Source organism: Hippopotamus amphibius, chromosome 5 (genome assembly GCF_030028045.1).
Source record: "Hippopotamus amphibius kiboko isolate mHipAmp2 chromosome 5, mHipAmp2.hap2, whole genome shotgun sequence".
NCBI classification, from domain to species: Eukaryota; Metazoa; Chordata; class Mammalia; order Artiodactyla; family Hippopotamidae; genus Hippopotamus; species Hippopotamus amphibius.
In genome coordinates, this window is record NC_080190.1 from 137554567 (window position 1) to 137573884 (window position 19318).

The following is a 19318-nucleotide window of genomic DNA, read 5'->3' on the forward strand; positions in this document are numbered from 1 at the left end:
ATGCTTTATGTTTCCCTAACCAATTGATTGTATTAATAAAGGATCCATTAGGTCTTTTTAAATAAGAAATTTATGTTTTCTTTGAAAACATATACCAGTTGATCTGCTACACACTCTGCTGTTTTATGCAAGTATTCCAAATATTCGGTTCATCAAGGGGAACTCCTCTCCGCCCCTCTTTCCCTTCTTTTAGAGAAAGGAAATACTGTTTTGCCTCTGGAAAAGCTCTTAAACAAAGCTGCAGATCTAAGAATAAATCTTGAGTAACTTTTAAATGATATAATTTCTCTTTTATGTGAGAGCAAGAAAAGTAACATTTAAAAAGCAGAGTGGTATACTGGACAAATGCTTTCTATGAGGACACTTAATGTTACATTAAGTGATTAATTGTGATATTTATAGAGATAAGAATTGTTGCTCAAATTCCCATGCCAAGTTTCTCCATTAGTTCCAGAGGTATACATTACTTCCGAGAAAGTAGGACTTGCCACATCAGATCAAGTCCAACATCTTGTTGCTGGGAATGACCTATACCTAATGCCCTGGAGAAAAATGAACCATCCCATTAGGCTCTAAGCCAACTCTTCAGGGGGAAAGTGGAATTTTTAAAAAGTAAATGCTGCAGTGATCAAGAGCATCCTGAATTAATATATTTCATGACTCTTCGTTTCTGTACATGAATATCATCATTACTAAAATTATTTACTCCCTTTATAATACTATCTTGTCACTGAATTCTCTTGGGATTGTGAACACAAAAGCTAAAGCTACTTTATTTGATGAAGTGCAGGCTTTTTAAAATTTTTCACTTACAGTTATCCACCATGCATTGAATTAAGTAATCCCACGCTCCAATGTTAAATGATCGTGGTAGTTTTTATATACACTTCTTAAACTTAAATACGCCTCCTCCACCTCTATTTACCAACTATTGATCCTCCTTCTCAGTTATCTATCCAAAACCTGAGTTATTCCCAGCTCTCAAAGATATTTATTTTCATCTAGAAGGCTTTCCAGTAAAAGTCACCCTATTAGGACACAATTTTTCAAGGCAGACATAAAATCCCTCCACTTCTAAAAGTTGCAATTAAGATTAATAACATACATGATATTCATGAAAATTGTCCTGTACCTCCAGAATCTTAAAAGACAGCCAAACTATGGGTAAGAAAATGTTTTAATAAATATAGAGCTGCTTTGCTCACTGCCAGCAGATGGGCAAAGGCTCTAGCAGGAGTGAAAAGGGCCAGTGAAAATATGGCTGAGTGATGAAAACTTTCAAGCTATTAGGAATGCAGGTGGGGATAGGCAGATGCTATAGTGAAAACAATACTAAAATAGGCAAGTTTTTTATTTACTATTCAGCCCTTTTCCTCAACTTTGCTCTCATTTCCAATTTGATCTTTTCCTGTCATGAACCATCTCTTCTCATACCATTCAAAATATTCAAAAATGTTACTAAGTGTCTATTCTGTTCCAGGCACCCAGGCCACAAAGGTAAATAAGAAACATTCCCTACCCTCAAAGACCTTACAGTCCAATGGGAAAGTAAAGCATGAGAATAGCCATTTTCAATTTTGTGTGATAGGTGTTCTGACAGGGACAGATACGAGATATCACAGAAGCACAAGGGAGAGAAGACGATACTGTAAAAAGCTCTGGAAGGAAGAAAGTAAGCCCTCTTTATGTAAGTACAAATATTTCAGTAAGACTGGGAGATAGATGGCAGGGAGTGGGAAGACGTGGTTAGAGAGATATGTAGGAAGGAGTACGGTCTTCATTCTGAGGACAATGGGGAGTAATTGAAATTGAAAGCAGAGAAGCAACATGATCAAATATACATTTTGAAAAGATGGCTCTGTCTGCAGTGAGTTAAATGGTTTCAAGAGAGCCTAGAGGCAGGCAGTTGTGGTAATCAATCTGAGACCTTGCAGATTGAACTGAGGTAGTGGACATGGAGTTGGAGAAAAGTAGATAGAATATCAGACAAGAAGGAGACAAATGGATACATATTAGTGATTGAAGATCCCAAAGGGAAGGGAATGAAGGAGAGGGAAGACATGAAGATGGCAACCAGATCTCTGGCTTGTACAGCTGGGTAGGAGGTATGCCATTCTCTGAGCTTCCTCAGGGAATACAGGAACAATAAATTTGGTGAGGTGAAGCCCCTAAATATTCTCTTGTTTTCTGATACTCCAAAGTCCATATTTAAGACATGTCTGGGACTTTGTTTTGGGAAATCAGGTAGAAGGTATAAACTAGAGGACACCAATAACACTCACTGGTTGCAATCCCTGGACAGTGTGGCAGAACCAACCAACGTAAGCAGCTCCAGACATTCACCGTCAGACCTGAGGCTATGATCTAGATGGGCAAGCCTTGGCCTGGCTATCAGGAGACCTAAGCTAGGCTAAGTGATCTTTTCATTAACAGATGCTACAATTCTGACATCATGTTTTTTCTATTTCTCTCTAGCACATCCTCAATCATTCTCCTATATTTTTGCCTATTTTAATGCATAATTTGGATTGTGAGTCTACTTTCAGTTCCTTTTAGGACTTAGAACACAGCTGGCTTGCAAATGAATGTTAAGGAATAATGGTTTTATTCCATGCTCAAGGGCACTCATACCCTAAATCTCTGTTTCATATCACTTAAATCATGACATGGCCTTCCCTATTACCCCTATTATAATTTATTTTTCTTAATCGTTTTTCAGGAACAACATCACTAAAAGGCTTTTCCAAATGCAAATAAATTATGTTCAGCAAATCACTGTTTTCTATTATTTATCTTAAAAAGAAGTAACTTGAGCAGGTTAACAGGCATGATTTTCCTTTCATGAGCTTGTGTACGTTATGTTGGTTGGTTACCTAAATCTCCTCTCACTTATTTTATGAGCTATGTGAATATTCCAGCTTTTAAAAATACACAAATCTTGGGACAAACATATTTTACACATTTTTGTGGTAGCAGGTATTTTAAAAGGAAATATGAATGGTGGGAAAGGAAGGTGGAATTAGCTGGAGTTTTATAAGTTAAAAATAAAATGATTACCATGCAAAGTCAAAGTACAGAATTTAAATAATTGTATCTGCTGTATATTATCATCAACAAAATAGTAAGTTACTATGTTCTGTGGCATATGCGACATTTTTTTTAATTACATGGAATAAAGCCCAGGATTAGGAGGATTAGAACCTTGCCAAATATGAACAGTGCAAAAACTTTAAAAGAGTATCTAGACTGTCAATCTATTTTAAAGTATGTTTACTACATGCCCTGATTTCTTACCTGCGCCTCTCTAAATACATATGGTCCCAACTCCTTCCTGTGTTCAATAATCTTCCGGGCTTGCTCTACTGGAATGTCAATTTGTAAAGCCGGTGGAATACTGGAATTAATAAAGCAGTTGATAATAGTCATGATCTTCTTGTGGATGACAGACTCATCACAATGAGAATGGCACAAGTCCTAAACAGGGAGGAAAGATAAAAAATTTATGGTTAACGCATTAATAGAACACTTTATACAGTGTGTCAATATGTCTTTCAGATATATATATACGTGTATGTATATATATATATATATCTCTTAACTTTAGGTCAAGACGGTACTGGGACATGTCAAGACTATCTTAAAAATCATAGCTTTTACTCCTCTTGGGTTTGAAGAACCTAAGACTTTTTTTTCTTTTTTGGCTCCTAGCATGTGTCTTCATATCTATGTGTGTCTCTTATTGACAGCATCTAGTGCCATGTTTTTCCTACCCATTCTGTCAATCTCTGCCTTTTAAAGGAACCTAAGACTTTGATGCATATACCTTATGTAAATACTGGTTTCATTTAATCCTGATTGTTTCTTCTCCTGGCAAAGGAGCAGCTTTAGTGTCTACTTTGATTCATTTAACAAATCCATACTAAGTGCCTGCTATATGCCAGACACTGAGCTGAGCCCCAAGACACAGTACCTGTCCTTTAAATGGAAGAGAAGCATGAAAACACATTATTCCAATTTGAGATAGTTAACAAGTGGTAAAATAAAGGTATACACAGGGCCCTAGGAGAGCACTGAGAATAGGCAAGGTGCTTTAGGCTCAAAAAGGCTAGCAACACAAGCAGGAATATCGGTGGTGACAAGGTGTGTTATTATGCATCTCTTAGGATCTATATTTTTTCAGATAACCTATTACATTTGATCATCTCTGTAGCTAAAGAATTTTGAAAATAGTAATTGTACATTAAAAATACCCAGTTTTCTGTCACAGATATAAGGCTATCATTTTTTAAAATAAAGAGGTAGCTTAGCTTCAATTATGACATTTGTGTCCAAGACATTGTTCTCTAAATCACTAGAAAGCACACAAATTTGGAAATTTGTAATTCTAGACCAGAAATGAGCCAACATTTATTAAGTACTCACTATATGACAGGCATTGTAATAACTGTCTTATGGACAGTACTAAAGAAAGAAAATTTCTAGTGTTTGCTATATAAAACTTTACATACATAAGTTATAAGTTTGGCATAAGTTAACATGAAAAATCTTGATACAAATGTTACACTGAGACAACAGTTAGCATTTTTTTACTCAATTTAGTATTTCCTCAGAAAATGCCTATTCATATGCATATGTTTGGTATGTTACCAAAAATTACATTTTTTGCCGTTACTAGTGAAATTCTCATATATTTGGTGAGCCTCATTTATTATTATGGAATATAAGGATTGTGAAATAAAAACACAGTTGTGAAATTATATGGTTTTAATTTTGAGAGTGTAGAGATAGAATTCAGACAGAATCAGGATTGGTATTTTTTTCCAATTGTTCTGCCCTACTATACCATTAGCCAAGTTCACTTTTAGCTATTGTTAAGGTCTCAGTTTAAGCACACAGTTGACCCTTGAACAACGTGGGGGCTGGGGCACCAACCCTGTCTCACAGTTCAAAATTCACATGTAACTTTACAGTTGGCCATCTGCATCTGTGGTTCCACATCCTTGGATTCAACCAACAGTGTATTGTGAAGCACTGTAGTCTGAATTGAAAAAAAATTCACGTATAAGTGGACCTCACAGTTCAAACCCATGTTGTTCAAGGGTCAACTGTACTGTCCTCTAGCAAACATTCTGTGTCTCCCTCAGTACAGGAAATGGCCACTGCTCCCTGTGCTTCTCCCACCAGGGTACTAATCACACTCTTATAGTTGCCTTGTCTATCACGTGTCTGTCCCTCCCGTATCACTGTAAGCCTTGAGAGGAAACACTGTTTTGAGCACATCTGTATTCTCAAGATTTAGCCTGACCCTTGATAGGTGCTCAGAAAGTATTTGTTGGATGTATATATCCTTCCAGTCTTTTCTCTATGGGAACACAAACACACATACACACACAAATATATATTTTATATTTATAAAATACTGCTTTCTAGTAGCTAGGTTTTATATATATATAAAATACTGCTCTCTAGTAGCTAGGTTTTAAAAAATCAGTAAGATGAATATCTTTTCCCATCATTGATTAATCTCCTACAGCATAATTTTTAATGGCTTCAGAGTATTCTACTGCATAGATGTATAGTAAAGTCACCAATATCCTGTTGTTGAACACCAGGGTTCTTTTCAGTTTTTCACAATTCAGAACAATGTTGAAGATCACTGTAGCCATCTCTTTGCATGTTACTACAATCATCACTGGGAGGGAGCATAACTTAGCCGTTAAGGGCACAAGCTTTAGCAATAGAATGTCTTGGTTCAAATTCCAGCTCTACTGGTTAATTAACTATATGTTGTCAGAAGTTTCTTAATTTTTCTGTGCCTTAGCTTCTTCATCTGTAAAATGGTGAGAATTAACACCTCTGACCTAGGATTCTTATAAAGAATAGTTATTACATGAAAAGCATTAAGATAATATCCAACAGATGTAAACACAATATCAGCAAGCCATATAAAAGTGAGTTCAGTAAGACTTGCTAGGAGGAATGCTTTCCCCCCGGCAAACTTCCTCAAGACCCAATTCAAGTAACATTGCTTCTTTTGAAAAAAAAATGTTATGGAAGTATAGTTGATTTGCAATGCTGTGTTAGTTTCTGCTGTACAGCAAAGTGAATCAGTTATACATATACATATATCCACTCTTTTTTTAATTCTTTTCCCATATAGGTCATTACAGAGTATTGAGTAGAGTTCCCTGTAAGTCCTGTCACTTCTGCTGAGAACTCCCTGACCTACCACCCTCCCTGAATCATTCCCTCCTCTGTGCCAAAATTATAACTAGTTAGAACGTGGATCATAATCAACATTATTAGTGATATTTTATTTTCATGGATGATTCCCTCCTTGAAGGAGACCAATGTATGGTATCCAGTTTTTTATTCCTACAATCTAGCATAATAGCTGGTACATTAGTGATTTAGTAAATACTTATTGAATAAACAAATTCAATCCTATAGCATGATTTTTAATAGCTACCTAGTATTATATGTCCTCCATTCTATACCACAGAAAAGATATTTAAATGAAGACCAAGGGCAGGGACTTCCCTGTTGGCACTGTGGTTAAGAATCCGCCTGCCAATGCAGGCGACATGGGTTCGAGCCCTGGTCCAGGAAGATCCCACATGACGTGGAGCAACTAAGCCCATGCACCACAACTACCGAGACTGTGCTCTAGAGCCCATGAGCCAGAACTACTGAGCCTGTGTGCCACAACTACTAAAGCCTGTGCGCCTAGAGCCCATGCTTTACAACAAGAGAAGCCGCCACGCTGAGAAGCCTGCACACTGCTGACTACAACTAGAGAAAGCTCGTGTAGCAATGAAGACCCAAAGCAGCCAAAAATAATTAATTAATTAATTTTAAAGAAAGACCGAGGGCAGCCTTAAAGGAGAAATAGTCACAAAGTTAAGGATTGACTATGTATAAATCTATGTTTTCTTAAATGCTTATTTTGCACAGTTTATCTCATTACCTCATGTCCTAGCAGGGTTGGACTTATGTTCAGTTTAGCTTAAAGACTGTTCTGCCCACTCATAGTAATTTCCTGTTCTGGAAAACAGACTCTACCTCCTTTTCAATTTTCAAAAAAAAAATTTTAATATTACTTATCTTGTGACAGATTTTGAAAAAACTTATCTGAAAATATTTTTTTTTCCCCTGAGGAAATTTCTATGTTGAGAAAGGTACAAGAACTGTTGATAACAGAAAAGAGCAGAAAACAGTTCCATGGAATGCTGGAGAAAGTCTGGAAATAATCTTGTATTGAGTAACTACTAACTGTATAGAATAAACATGCTGCAGGGTATTAGTACTGCATAATATTACACATACTTAGATTATAAGCCAATTGAAACCATTATCCTCCTAAATTCCAGTTTTATTTTTACTCCCTATCTTGATGATGGGATTAAATAGGCTGCTTGCAAGGCAATGAGCCTGCTAACCCTGGAAACAGGGATGCCCACTCTCAGGGATTTCTAGACAACATTCCTATATTCAAGTATAGATTACATAATCTAGAAAGTCCTTTCCTCCTCTTCAATGCAGACATTCTATATAATTCCATCAAACAATTAAACCTGACAATAAACTGCTTTTGTACTTGACAACTTGTTCTTTCACTTATTTTTTAAGAATTTGGCCATTCTAATAGAAAAGCCTCTCTCATCTCTGCTGATTTATTTATCTGTAATCCACTATCTTTTATTACTATTGTTGCAAATATGGTTAGGAAGAATTCTTGTAAAGAAGTCTTGGTTAAAGTACTGAACATGAGTATCTTCAGGAAGAAGTGTGTACAGTACATTTACAGATAAGTGATATGGAGAAATATAGTTAAAACTTTTCAGGAAGATTCTCATTAGATCATAATAAATGTGAAACCTTGAAAAACCCAATACTATCATTTCAGGGCTAACTCTTACTCTTCACTATATAATAATAAATGTACTTAACACAGAACAATAAATACCTCAATATTCACATATTGGTATGAAAACATCAAAGTTGGGATATCTTATTACAAATCTTGCCCATAAAGTTAGGAATCTGATATGTTAATGCATCTCCTCCTTAAAAAGAAGTGGTTTTCTCTAGCTTCTAATACAATACCTTATATTTTTGTACTTCTTGCCAAAAGAGCACCCCATTTTCCAATAAATCTCCTTTTAGTGCAACAAACCGTTGAAATTGTCTTGCAGTAACTGGATTCAATAATGCCTTACGGAAAGCAATGATTTCACAAGATGAAGATATCCACTTACTCTCCACAGGCTATCCAAATCAGAGAATACAGAAAATTAGCTGTGTTCCAAAAATTAATAATAAAGTCACTTATTAGGCTAAGAATTACCAACATCTATCTCCTGTATTTTTGACTGTTGAAATTTATGGCATGGATAAATAGAATTTGGCAACTTTCCCCCTCTGCTCTCCCTTTTGTCTCCTTCATACTTTTATGGCATTTTTTTAAGAGGTGGAGAGAAAAAGAAATGATTGGATGACCTAGAACATATGACTACCTTAAGAATGTTAACAATTCATTACAGTTTGGGACTGTGGTAAAAAACTACACTTTGGTGTACAGTATGAGCTCTGTGCTTAAACAGAACAAAGTAATCATAATGTTATAATTATATATTATTATTTTATAATTATGTATATTAGACGTTATATATTAATATATAATTTTTCTGTCTTTTAAAAAGTTGAACTTTTTTTTTTCAAAAATTTTAGAAAAAATTACCAATTAATCCTACTAATTTACATAGGAAATTTACTGTGGAGCTTCACTATAATTCTATCCTCCAAAGATTATGGTTTTTTTTTTTTTGGCCACATTGCATGGCTTGCGGGATCTTAGTTTCTCAACCAGGGATCGAACCTGGGCCACAGCAGCGAAAGTGCTGAGTCCTAACCACTGGACCACCACGGAATTCCCGAAAGATCATGTTTTTAGGTGAGACATCTTTATATTATTTTTAAAATAAATTACTATTAATAATTAATAATAAAAAGAAATAATTATCAAAGCATATTTTTAATAATAAACTTTCTCTGACCCAGGATTCACTTTACACAACAAAAAAGCCATGCTGTTTCACTAATACTTAAAGGTATTACTTATTTTATCTTCACAATTTTGAAGTATATGATGTCTACTTTTTTTACCTTGACCATTTTAGATCACATATTCATCCTCCTTTAGCCTCTCAGATTAAAAAAAATAATAGATTTTATTGAATTTACTGAATAGATTTTGTTTTCATTAGATAAATTTATTGAAGTTCCCCAAATCTGAGTTTAGCCTACAACCATGCAAGGAAGCATCACTCTAAAGGCAATGTTTTAGATGAACTTAGGAACTGCGGTAACAATCAATGACAAACACCCACTGCACATGATAAATATCCATTACTAACAACGCGTAAAATAAGTTTCTTGAAACAAATCATATGTGACCAACAATATAAGTGTTTAAAAGAGCTATGTAAAAAGTCTATTAGAATACAAAGGAAGGAGTAACTAATTCTGCCTGGAGGAGTACGAGCTTTACATAGAAGGGCTTTGAGGATGACATCTGAGTTGGAAACTGAAAAGCCAAGGCAACTCCAGGCAGTCTAGATGAATGGTGGTGCCTTTACCCCAGATAAAGTGAATAGATGTCTATCACTATTTTAGTGAGGAACATGTGGTGTTCCAAGGACAAAAAGTTAAGACCCTCACCAGATGGTCTATATTAAAATTATAGCCCTATAAATAGGAACAACTATGTATTAGACTGGGTTGTTTATTTAAAACCCACTCAACAAATAATGTTTTAAGACCTGCTTTTTAAGATACTAAAACTTAGTAATTTAACGAAAACCTGTAATTTAACTAAACAGAAAGTAACAATATATAATGCACAATAATATGAAATATAAGCCCATTCTATTCAGTATTAAAAAAAATACATAGCAAAGGACAAATACAAGAACAGTTTATTTCCTTTCAAGAGGAAAATACGGAACAAAAGCATCCTAACAGATACATACACTCCTCTAACAGTCTAATAGATTTTTATCTTTGTTAGGTTGTAGGTGGTCACCTGGGTCTAGTCTGACATTTTATCAAGACCTATAGGAGGATGAATACACATAAATTTGTAGGCTCAAAAAGAAGACTGTGTTTATCTTGCTTGTTAAGAAGCAAAATAGGCAATTTCTAGGAAGGTATCATATTGTAGTGGTTTAAATAATCACCAAAATGATAGTTGTCTTAATTCTTTTAAAGTTAAAATGTAATTCTAAATAAAGAGGAAAATGTAAGATAATTTAAGTTGCTGATTCTGCTGCATACTCCTCATTCTTCTTGTGTAATCTACTCCCAATAATAAATAAACTACCATATGCTGGAATGAACAGCCTGTCTCAATAAATCCATCACAAGCAAAAGAACTAAAAATATATATTTAAAGTCCAACCACACACTTCTAAGGTTGAGCAGGTCAAGGACGTCTTTAAGAAGAGGGCTCTAGTAGAATCACACTTTCCCCCAGATTCCATCAGCCAATTAAGAACAGTGTCAGCGTCTGGTGGCTTAGAAAGCATTATCTACAATGAAGGCCTTTGTACAAGAAGAGGAAGAAAAACAATACTTTGACAGTGGAACTTACAAGAGGAAAAATATAATAAATATTACTTGCCTTCCAGACTCCGATTTTCCTTTCATGCTTCTGTAGTAAAAGCTCTTCTGCTATGTCTCTCATCTGTACCTAGAAGCAAAACCAATGATTTTATCCCAGTTATTCAGAAAGTCTACAGTGTTGAAATTGTTTACTGATTTAACACCTTTTTAAAAATGAAGTATAGGTCAGTGTGGATAAGAGAGAGAACAGGGAGAAAGAGGATAAGACTTGGAAATGGAAGCCCTGTCCAGGTTCCTGGGCAAGTTACTTAAATTCTCTTAACAGTTTCCTCATCTGCAAAATGGAGATAATAATACCTGAGTAGACAATAGTTTCACTTGGGTCACATGGAAACTGAAGCTGGAAGGATAATTAAGACTTTCCCAATTTTTGTGCTATTCTCTAGCCACAACTAATTTTAGAAGAGTATAAAAGTTACCCAACACAGGGAGGAAATAACAGAAGATATTTCTTGAGGTTATTGCCTATTCACAATATTTTCCCTTTTTTGGTAACCACTTCTGCTAAATCTGTGCTACGTGACTCTACCTCCCTGCCTATAGCAGGTAGATCCAGGAGCTGACCTAGAGAGACAGGTACTAGAATCACTGCAGCTGAGTCTTTTGGTAGTCACAGCCTGAAGAAAAGATCTGAGAAGTCTTCTTGCTGGGTTCCCAGGGCTGTCCTGGCCCCTGGCCTTTCTAAAGCTTGGGTGTCAACTCTTCCCCTAAGTGTGTGAGATGCTCCAGCATCATTTTATTACAGATTCTTGATCTCCCTTCCTTTTTGTCTTTGGCTTAAGGTTGCCAGAATCAGTATATATTGTTGGACACCCAAAGAATTGCTAAGTCAGGAAGGAGCTGTAAATTACAATAAAATTATTGTGGTAAACATAGTGAAATAATGGTAAATAATATTAGTAAGCCAAATATCTTTTTACTTGGCTTTGGATAGACAATTAAGAGTTAGCCTGAAGAAAGGAAATGAAGGAATCTGAGCTGTCCCAAAGTTTATTTCCAGGAGCTTTTTGCCTAAAACAAGTCAGGTCTTCGTCCCCATACTGTAAGTTCTATGTTCCCAGCTGTACTGTGCTTTCCATAACCTAAGGTACTCAGAAGACTAAGGATATTTCCAGATAAGTAGGACTCACAATGTGTGATAAATTACACACGGAGGCAGGGTTTTTACATTCTTCTTGATCAGTACTAATGGCACGTTCTCTGCACACTAAAGCCCAAAGTTATGTGCTCTTTACTCCTTCTGTTCTTTTTGTAAAGATCAGGTTTGCCTGTTTTTAGGTGTGTTAATGACATTTAAAATGATCGAAGCAATACATGCTTCTTATAAAATAAAAACTAAGCAAAGCAAAACAGCAACAACAAAAACCCTACTTTACAAAGTAAAAATCCTTCATGCTCCCCATACCCGTTCCCAGGAGGCAGATCCTTTATATAGATGGATAAATAGAAGGAAAGAGAGAACTGTGTAAATAGACAGATATAGAGATAGGAGTATACAAAAATGGGATCATCTGCTGTGTATTATTCTGCATCCTGCCTGTTTCACTCAATAAATAACATCTTTCATTATCAGTATATGGAGAATCTCATTTTTATAATCCCATTTTATATGGAAGTCTGCATAGTTTTCTACAGTATGGAATTATCATGATTCATTTAACTATTCCCCTTTGTACATCCTTGCCCATTGCCCATTTATATGAAGAGTCAATAATAATAACATAAAAAATAATAACTATATTAATAGGCAATATGTGAGGTGTTTGCTGTGTGCCAGGCACCATGCTAAGAAACTGCACATATGCCATTTCATTTCCTCTTCATAACAATCTTATGAAGCTATTACTCCTATTAACTCCATTTCTTTTCCCAATGAGAAAACTAAAGTTATAAAACCTAGTGTTGTACAATTAATATGTGGCAGTGCTGAAATTAAAACTTGGGAAGTCTGACTCCCTGCTTTTAAGCACTATGCCTTAGAAGTACAATGGCTGGGTCAACAGGTATGCACATTTGATATTTTGAGAAGTGCTATGAATTGCTATCCCAAGATTATACTGATTTATATACCTTTATCTTTTGACGTGCTGCAAACTGTTCACTTGCAAGAAACAATGGCAACCACACATTTTCTAGCCTATTTAGGACATGCTTCTGAATTTCAATTAGAACAGCTGCATCAAGCTGCTCGTGGAGAATCTTTCCCCAGCCGCCACTTGAATTCATTATCTAAGAAAATAAAAATGAAGCAGAAACAAAAAAAACCTTCTGTTTAGGTAAAGAAATACTAATAGTCATTCATTTATTCATTTACCCCAAGACCATTTGCTGAGCCCCTGATAGGTGCCAGAATTTTCATTTTCTGTGAAATAGCTCCTGGCTTTACTGTGTATAATAAAGACAGATAACTCCCCTAACATCAAACAGAGAATTGTGGTTTATGTGACAGGTGTTTTAGATGTATGATTTTGCTTATTATAATATATTTCAAAGAACACAGGGATTTTTATCCCGTGTGACAACTGCAATGCCATTTTTTCCCCATGGCTTTAGTTTCTTCAACTGTAAAATAAAGGTGTTAGTCTTTTAGCTTTCTGAGCTCTCGTCTAGGTCTAATAGTCCATGAATCTCTGATTCTACTCAAATGGACTTGTTTGACAAAGGATTTTCTTTTGTGTCTGAGAAAAACAAGGCATTAATTAGTTAAGAGACAACCTTGACTCAGATATTTAAAATATGCATGTTATCAATAAACATTGGGTTAGAGATGGTGGAATGATGGTGATGGTAGCAATGTAGGGCTGTTCCAACAACTTCTAAGAAGATAACAGAAATAGCAGGAAGTAGAACAAGGCCAGGTTATACAGACAGTAGTCTCTGACTTGCACAGGTAGCCATTTTATAAGATGTAATTTCTCTGTGGCTGAAATCTTCTTTCTACATAATTACTTGCTTCAACAATACTAATGGCCATAAAAATTAATTAATTAAAAAACAATACTAATGGCCATTTCCTACTATAAATCATTCTGGTTTTTAGCTGTTTCTGTGTACATACCTCTCAAAATTGGTGAGTTGTTTGTATACAGAAAAAGAATTGGACTCCTCATTGGAAAAATCACCTCTCCTTAGCTCTCCTTTGATTAATAAGATTAATTAAATCCTAATATTAATATTGCTTTATATAAAAACAAAAGAGAAACTATCTTAGCCATCCTTTAATAACATTAATCAAAAAATATTAACAATAATACAGTTTCTACATAAAAATAAGAAGATAAGAGAGTAAGAGCAAAGACTACGTTGCTAATCAAACTGCAAACTGGCAACACAACTAAGATTAGAACTAGAATGGTCTATATAAAACATAAGGTGATGTAGATATCCTTAAGTATAAAATAGGTAAATAAAAATAAAAGACAAAGATGAGGAACAAGGGTCATTTGGAAAACTCCTCTGTAGTAAGCACAATCATTTGCTATGACAGCAATGGGTGACTTTTTCTGCTGAAATTTTTAATTCTCAGCAAGTTTTACTATGGAAGGCTCACACAGTAGCATCAGATACCATGAAACCTCACGCAATGTAGCACAAGCCAAATAGAAAACAAATGCTTTCCATGTGTTTATTTCATACTTATGTTTATTGAGATACTCCCAGCCACTTTTGCTAATACATCCCAGATTTGTATCTTAGGGGACTAATGGCAAGACATTTTTGTCAAGGTTGCTTAATTCTAGAATTTCTTCTCTCTCTTACTCCCAAGGACTTTTGTTTATTCCCCCTGCCCCATCAAGGATCTAGATTTTTAATTTGGTATGCCCTACCTGTGAACACCTCTGAAATTTTCTTTAATTTACTGAATTAATCTGAGACTTGTATTTTACAAATGTATGCCATTAGGGTACACATCCTTTTAAACTATGAAAATAAAGAAATCAAATGTATTTGATTCAGCAAACTTCTAGTACTAGTAAACTTCAAGTTAAATAAATTATAACACAGTTTTATATTTCAAAAGCATTAAAATTGAGCCATATCTCATGTGATCAATTACATGAAGACTCAAACCCACTGCTGAATACCAATCTGACATTTTTGCTGTAAATAATGACATTGCATAGTTATTAATAAGTTGTGATTAAGGCCATATGATTTTGGCTCAACAAAATGGCAAATCTATGTTCCTGGTCAATAAAAATAGTTTTGGGAGACAATACAATGGCAAACATGATTTTTCAAAGATCAATTACATTTGGAGTAATTTCAGTTAAGAGAATAACAGAAAAGAGATAGAGATGGGGCTTAATGGCTAATAATGGCTGTTTTTTCTGCTTATTGTAAGGTGCAAGAACTTTGTCCACCTTGTTTACCACTTATCCTGAGCACCGAGAACAGTGTCTGGCATATCACAGGCACCTTTATTTGCTGAATGAATGGCTGAGTGGATGAATGAAAGTTGTTTTTATTCTATAAACTACTTTAAAAAATAAGCTTTTTTTTTTTGCCTTTTTTTTAAATTTTTATTTTTTTAAATAAGTTTTAATAATATATAATACTTGCGCGAATTTTAAGACATTTGTAGATAATTATGAAACCTAAAAAAAAAAAAGGATAACAAAAGTGTCTAAGATATGTCATAAAAGCAAAAGCAAAAAAAAGATAACTTTCAGATTGTTGGCAAAAAGAAATAAATTACTAGTTTTCATACTTAAATGCAGAAAATATGTTTCCATGTTGATACCTGATCCTGTTGATATAGAGAAGCTGGACTGTTGGGTCCAAAGAAATATTTTTTATTGAGGTACTTGTTTTTAATATATATAGATTTTGCCTCCCTTTGCTTTCGATCTCTGTAAGTTATTCTTCGGAATTGTTCAATGTCTGTCCAGCACATAAGGTCCATGCTAAAATGAAAACAAAGTACAGCCTTTCTTATTTATTTCTTTCAATTCTATTAAACACCAAACAAGTTGTTGTTTTGACAGAATTTAGAAAGTGCTGTATTGAGTAGTTATCACAACTAATGAGACCATGGAACTAATGAGTACAATATTGTGTCTTATCCTGGCTAAATATATGAATGAATACAGGGAGTACTGCGATCAGAATTCACCACCATACTGGTAGGGTCTCAGAGTTCTTCCATTAATGATGGACTAGTGTTATGAATTTAAAACATGGAGAAACTTCCATCTATTGCATGTCTATTTGGCAACATGCTAAATTTAGAATAATTATCATCACAAAGAAAGGAAACTATATATGTGAAATTTGGCTCCCAGGTCTAACTAGTTTTTGCTAACGTGGGAGAAAATTATTGGAAAAAATATGATTAATACTTCAGTTTATATTAGATAAATGTGTCATAAGGTACCAAGATTCTATGCAAAACTACGTTTCATTTATGTATTAACTAACAAAAATCACAAAATAGTACAGTAATTACAATAGCTTAGTGAAATATAAAAGAGAAACTTGTTGGAAATAGTAATTAGAGCACCTGTCTAGAAAAATGCAAAGGAAAGAAACATTAGAATAGGGAAAAATAAAACATACTGGTGTTTTAATTTAGCCAATGCTAAAAATATCAATAAATATTGTTTGACCGCTTAAAATAATATTTTGGAGGCTGCTGTTATCAAAATTCAATTCCCAACAAAAAGTTATCCACACAGGCTTCAGATAACAATGCTCATCAATTTTTACTGAAATGGGTAAAATCTAGCACCAAATCATTTTTATCATGTGTTGAATCAAAACAAGTAACTTAAAAAATAAGTAGCTTAGAAAAATGTTTTAAGAGAGAAATAAATTTTAAAATGGTTATGTTCCTCACCTTGAAGAATGAGCCTCAAGAAACTGACGGAAATGTTCAAACTCCAGCTTGTTGTTAAGCAGATCATTAAAATTAAAATGCCTATATTCTGCAGGAACATTATTCCAGTATTCTGTTTGTTTAGAGACATGAGGAAGTGATGAAATACCAGTTCCAATTTCACAAGTAGTGTCCTAGTGAAATAATACTTTTCATAAAAATCTCTTAAATACAACAAATTATTTTCCAAATTTAAAGAAAAACTGAGATAAAAATTAACTATTAGGCATTTATCAATTCAATGGTAGAACTGGGTAAAGAATCTAGAATCTGGTTCTAATGCACATCAAATTCTGTTCTGTTCCTTTCCATTCCATCCCCTTCTTTTCAGGAACATTAGTAAACATTTACTATATACTTGCTTATAAAATGTTAATTTTATTATTTTTGTTGGTACAGAAGTAATATGACTTTTGTAATAAAAAGAAAACAAAAAGCATACATAGTACTATCATTCAGAGATAACCACAAGTACTTTTATGTGTATCCTTTCAGTCTTTTTTGTACACACACATGTAGTTTATGAAAAATGGAAATAGGACTATACAACTATGTACGGTTGTGTAACGTGGTTCTTTTTCTTAAAGACATATCATGAACATAAAACATTATTTTGTCTATAAAAATTTTTAAGTTATACAGTAATACAAGATACTTTAGATGTAATCTTCATAAAACAGTTAATTGTTAGGTATTTTTAAGACCTCTGATGTTTTGCGAACAGTTTACAAGCACTGCAGGGCAAAGAGCTAGAGAGGTTTATTCTTCAGAAATCCTTCCTTACATAACTCCCTATGTAATTAATTCACCTCTCTATCTGTTTTTGAAAAGCATCAGACCATGAGATAAACTACCTATATTTAAAAAATCAATTTTTGATAGGTATAAGTATTATGAATAGTATTATAAATTTTTAAAAAATTTAAAGATACATTATAATGTACTATCTTTATGAATTTTACGTATCCTTTCCAGATATTAATAGAATCTCAAATAAAGAATTTGTGTTTGTAAGGCAATATCATGAAGGTTACATTTAAAAAAATAACTTTATTGTCTGTGTAAAACGTTATTATAAAAGAATAAAGATTTCAGATAGGTACAAAGTAGAAAATAAAAAATCACCTGAAACCTTAACACTCAGCGCTTACTATCTTTAATATTTTGAAGAACAGTTTTCCAGATAGCTTTCTGTGCATATATGTATACAAGCAGAATGCACGTATAATTTTATATGAATAGGGTTACATGATACCAGTGTTTTTGTTCCCAACATTTTTATATAATAATACATTGGGGGCATTTTCCATGTCAATAAATATGAATCTAAACTGTCATTTTTATGAAGATACATACTTTTAATCTTATGGCCTTATGGATCTATCATGGTTTACTTGGCCAATCACAAATTTGCAAATTTATAAATCAACATAACACTTAAATATCCTAGTCAATCCTATGACCTTTTTATTGACTCTTTTAAAGTTTTTGCATATTTTCTCTTTATTGTTTTGCTTACTGCTGTCATATAACACTTCTTTTTCTGTTTGGAAAACTCAATTTAATTCTACTGTGACGTGACAACAAATACAGCTGCTGCCATACAGAAAATAACCAGTAACATTCAAAGGAACATAATTTGGCTTGAAGGCTCTTAGCTAAGGCAAACAAGTATCTTGGTTCCCTATGCTATGTCATCTGCTTTATTTTTCTGGCTTTGTTGTTAAATGTGTCAATAAAATGTGATACCTGTCAAATGAAGCATGTTAGGCAAAGAAGCAGCAGAAAATGAAACTGCCTGTCCCTTACTTTATCAACACATGATCTCCTCAATATATGATCCCTACTCTCCCCTGCCCCCAATATATGCAGTGATAATCCTCTCCAGGTTAAAATCTTTGTTTTTCTAATTAGAGAGTCTCTTACCTCAGCTTTCTTGGAAACTGTCTCTTTATGCAAAGCCTGTAGCTTTCTGAAGTATGTGGAATCTAGCTGTCGAGTTTCTTCCATCAGCTCCACCTATAATAAAACAATAATAAAGTTTGTAACATCAAAAGAATGTGCATTATGAAAAAGTGGGGAAAGAATGCACATTTGCCAATAATAGTGGGCTAAAAAAACAAACACACTTGCCAATAAAGTAAGTTAGTTTGGAGGTCAAAGCAGGAAGACCCACATGGTGAAAAACATTAGCTATAACAAAGTCAGACTTCAAGTGCACATGATAAAAAATGCATACATTTCTATGCAATGATACAATGCCACCAAAGATCATTCCTCCTTTCTGGACACCCCATGTGAACTAACAGACAATGCAAACATGTTGGGTGGGTCACATTTCCAGCTTCTATTCATTATAACAGGATAACTGTCATGAAGATAGGCACTGCTAGCTTTAGGGACCAAATAATCCACAGCAGAACAAAAAAAATGACTGGACTCTATTTATTATTATTACTCTGTGAGCAAAGGTTATATTTCTATAGCAAGATAGGGGAGAGTCAATCATCAAATTTAACGTCTCAGTAGGACTTACACTTCAGAGTGTATATTGCACGTGCTTTATATAGTCAGGAGAACAAGATCATTTTCCATTTCTCTACTGCAGGGAAAAATCACTTTGGTTGACTGAGAACTTCCTGTATTTAATAGTTAATTTGGGTTAAATCTTCTTGTTTATCCTTTTTGGGAAAGAGTCTACATAATCCAGTCAGCTGGACTTTTAGAGAAGTCCTCTGGGCTGAGTTTAAGAAGTTT

The 19318-nt window shown here is 34.2% G+C and overlaps 1 protein-coding gene across 1 annotated transcript in view; it reads right to left on the bottom strand.

The window, feature by feature from the left end:
- RGS22 (regulator of G protein signaling 22) overlaps positions 1-19318 on the bottom strand; it is a 179192-nt gene that overhangs the window by 31118 nt on the left and 128756 nt on the right. Inside the window, exons 16-22 of the mRNA XM_057735472.1 lie at positions 18488-18580; positions 16523-16695; positions 15428-15590; positions 12754-12912; positions 10682-10750; positions 8107-8268; positions 3295-3474 (exon numbers count right to left, since the gene is read on the bottom strand). Of these exons, the coding sequence (XP_057591455.1) occupies positions 3295-3474; positions 8107-8268; positions 10682-10750; positions 12754-12912; positions 15428-15590; positions 16523-16695; positions 18488-18580 (999 nt within the window). The remainder of the gene's footprint in view (positions 1-3294; positions 3475-8106; positions 8269-10681; positions 10751-12753; positions 12913-15427; positions 15591-16522; positions 16696-18487; positions 18581-19318) is intronic.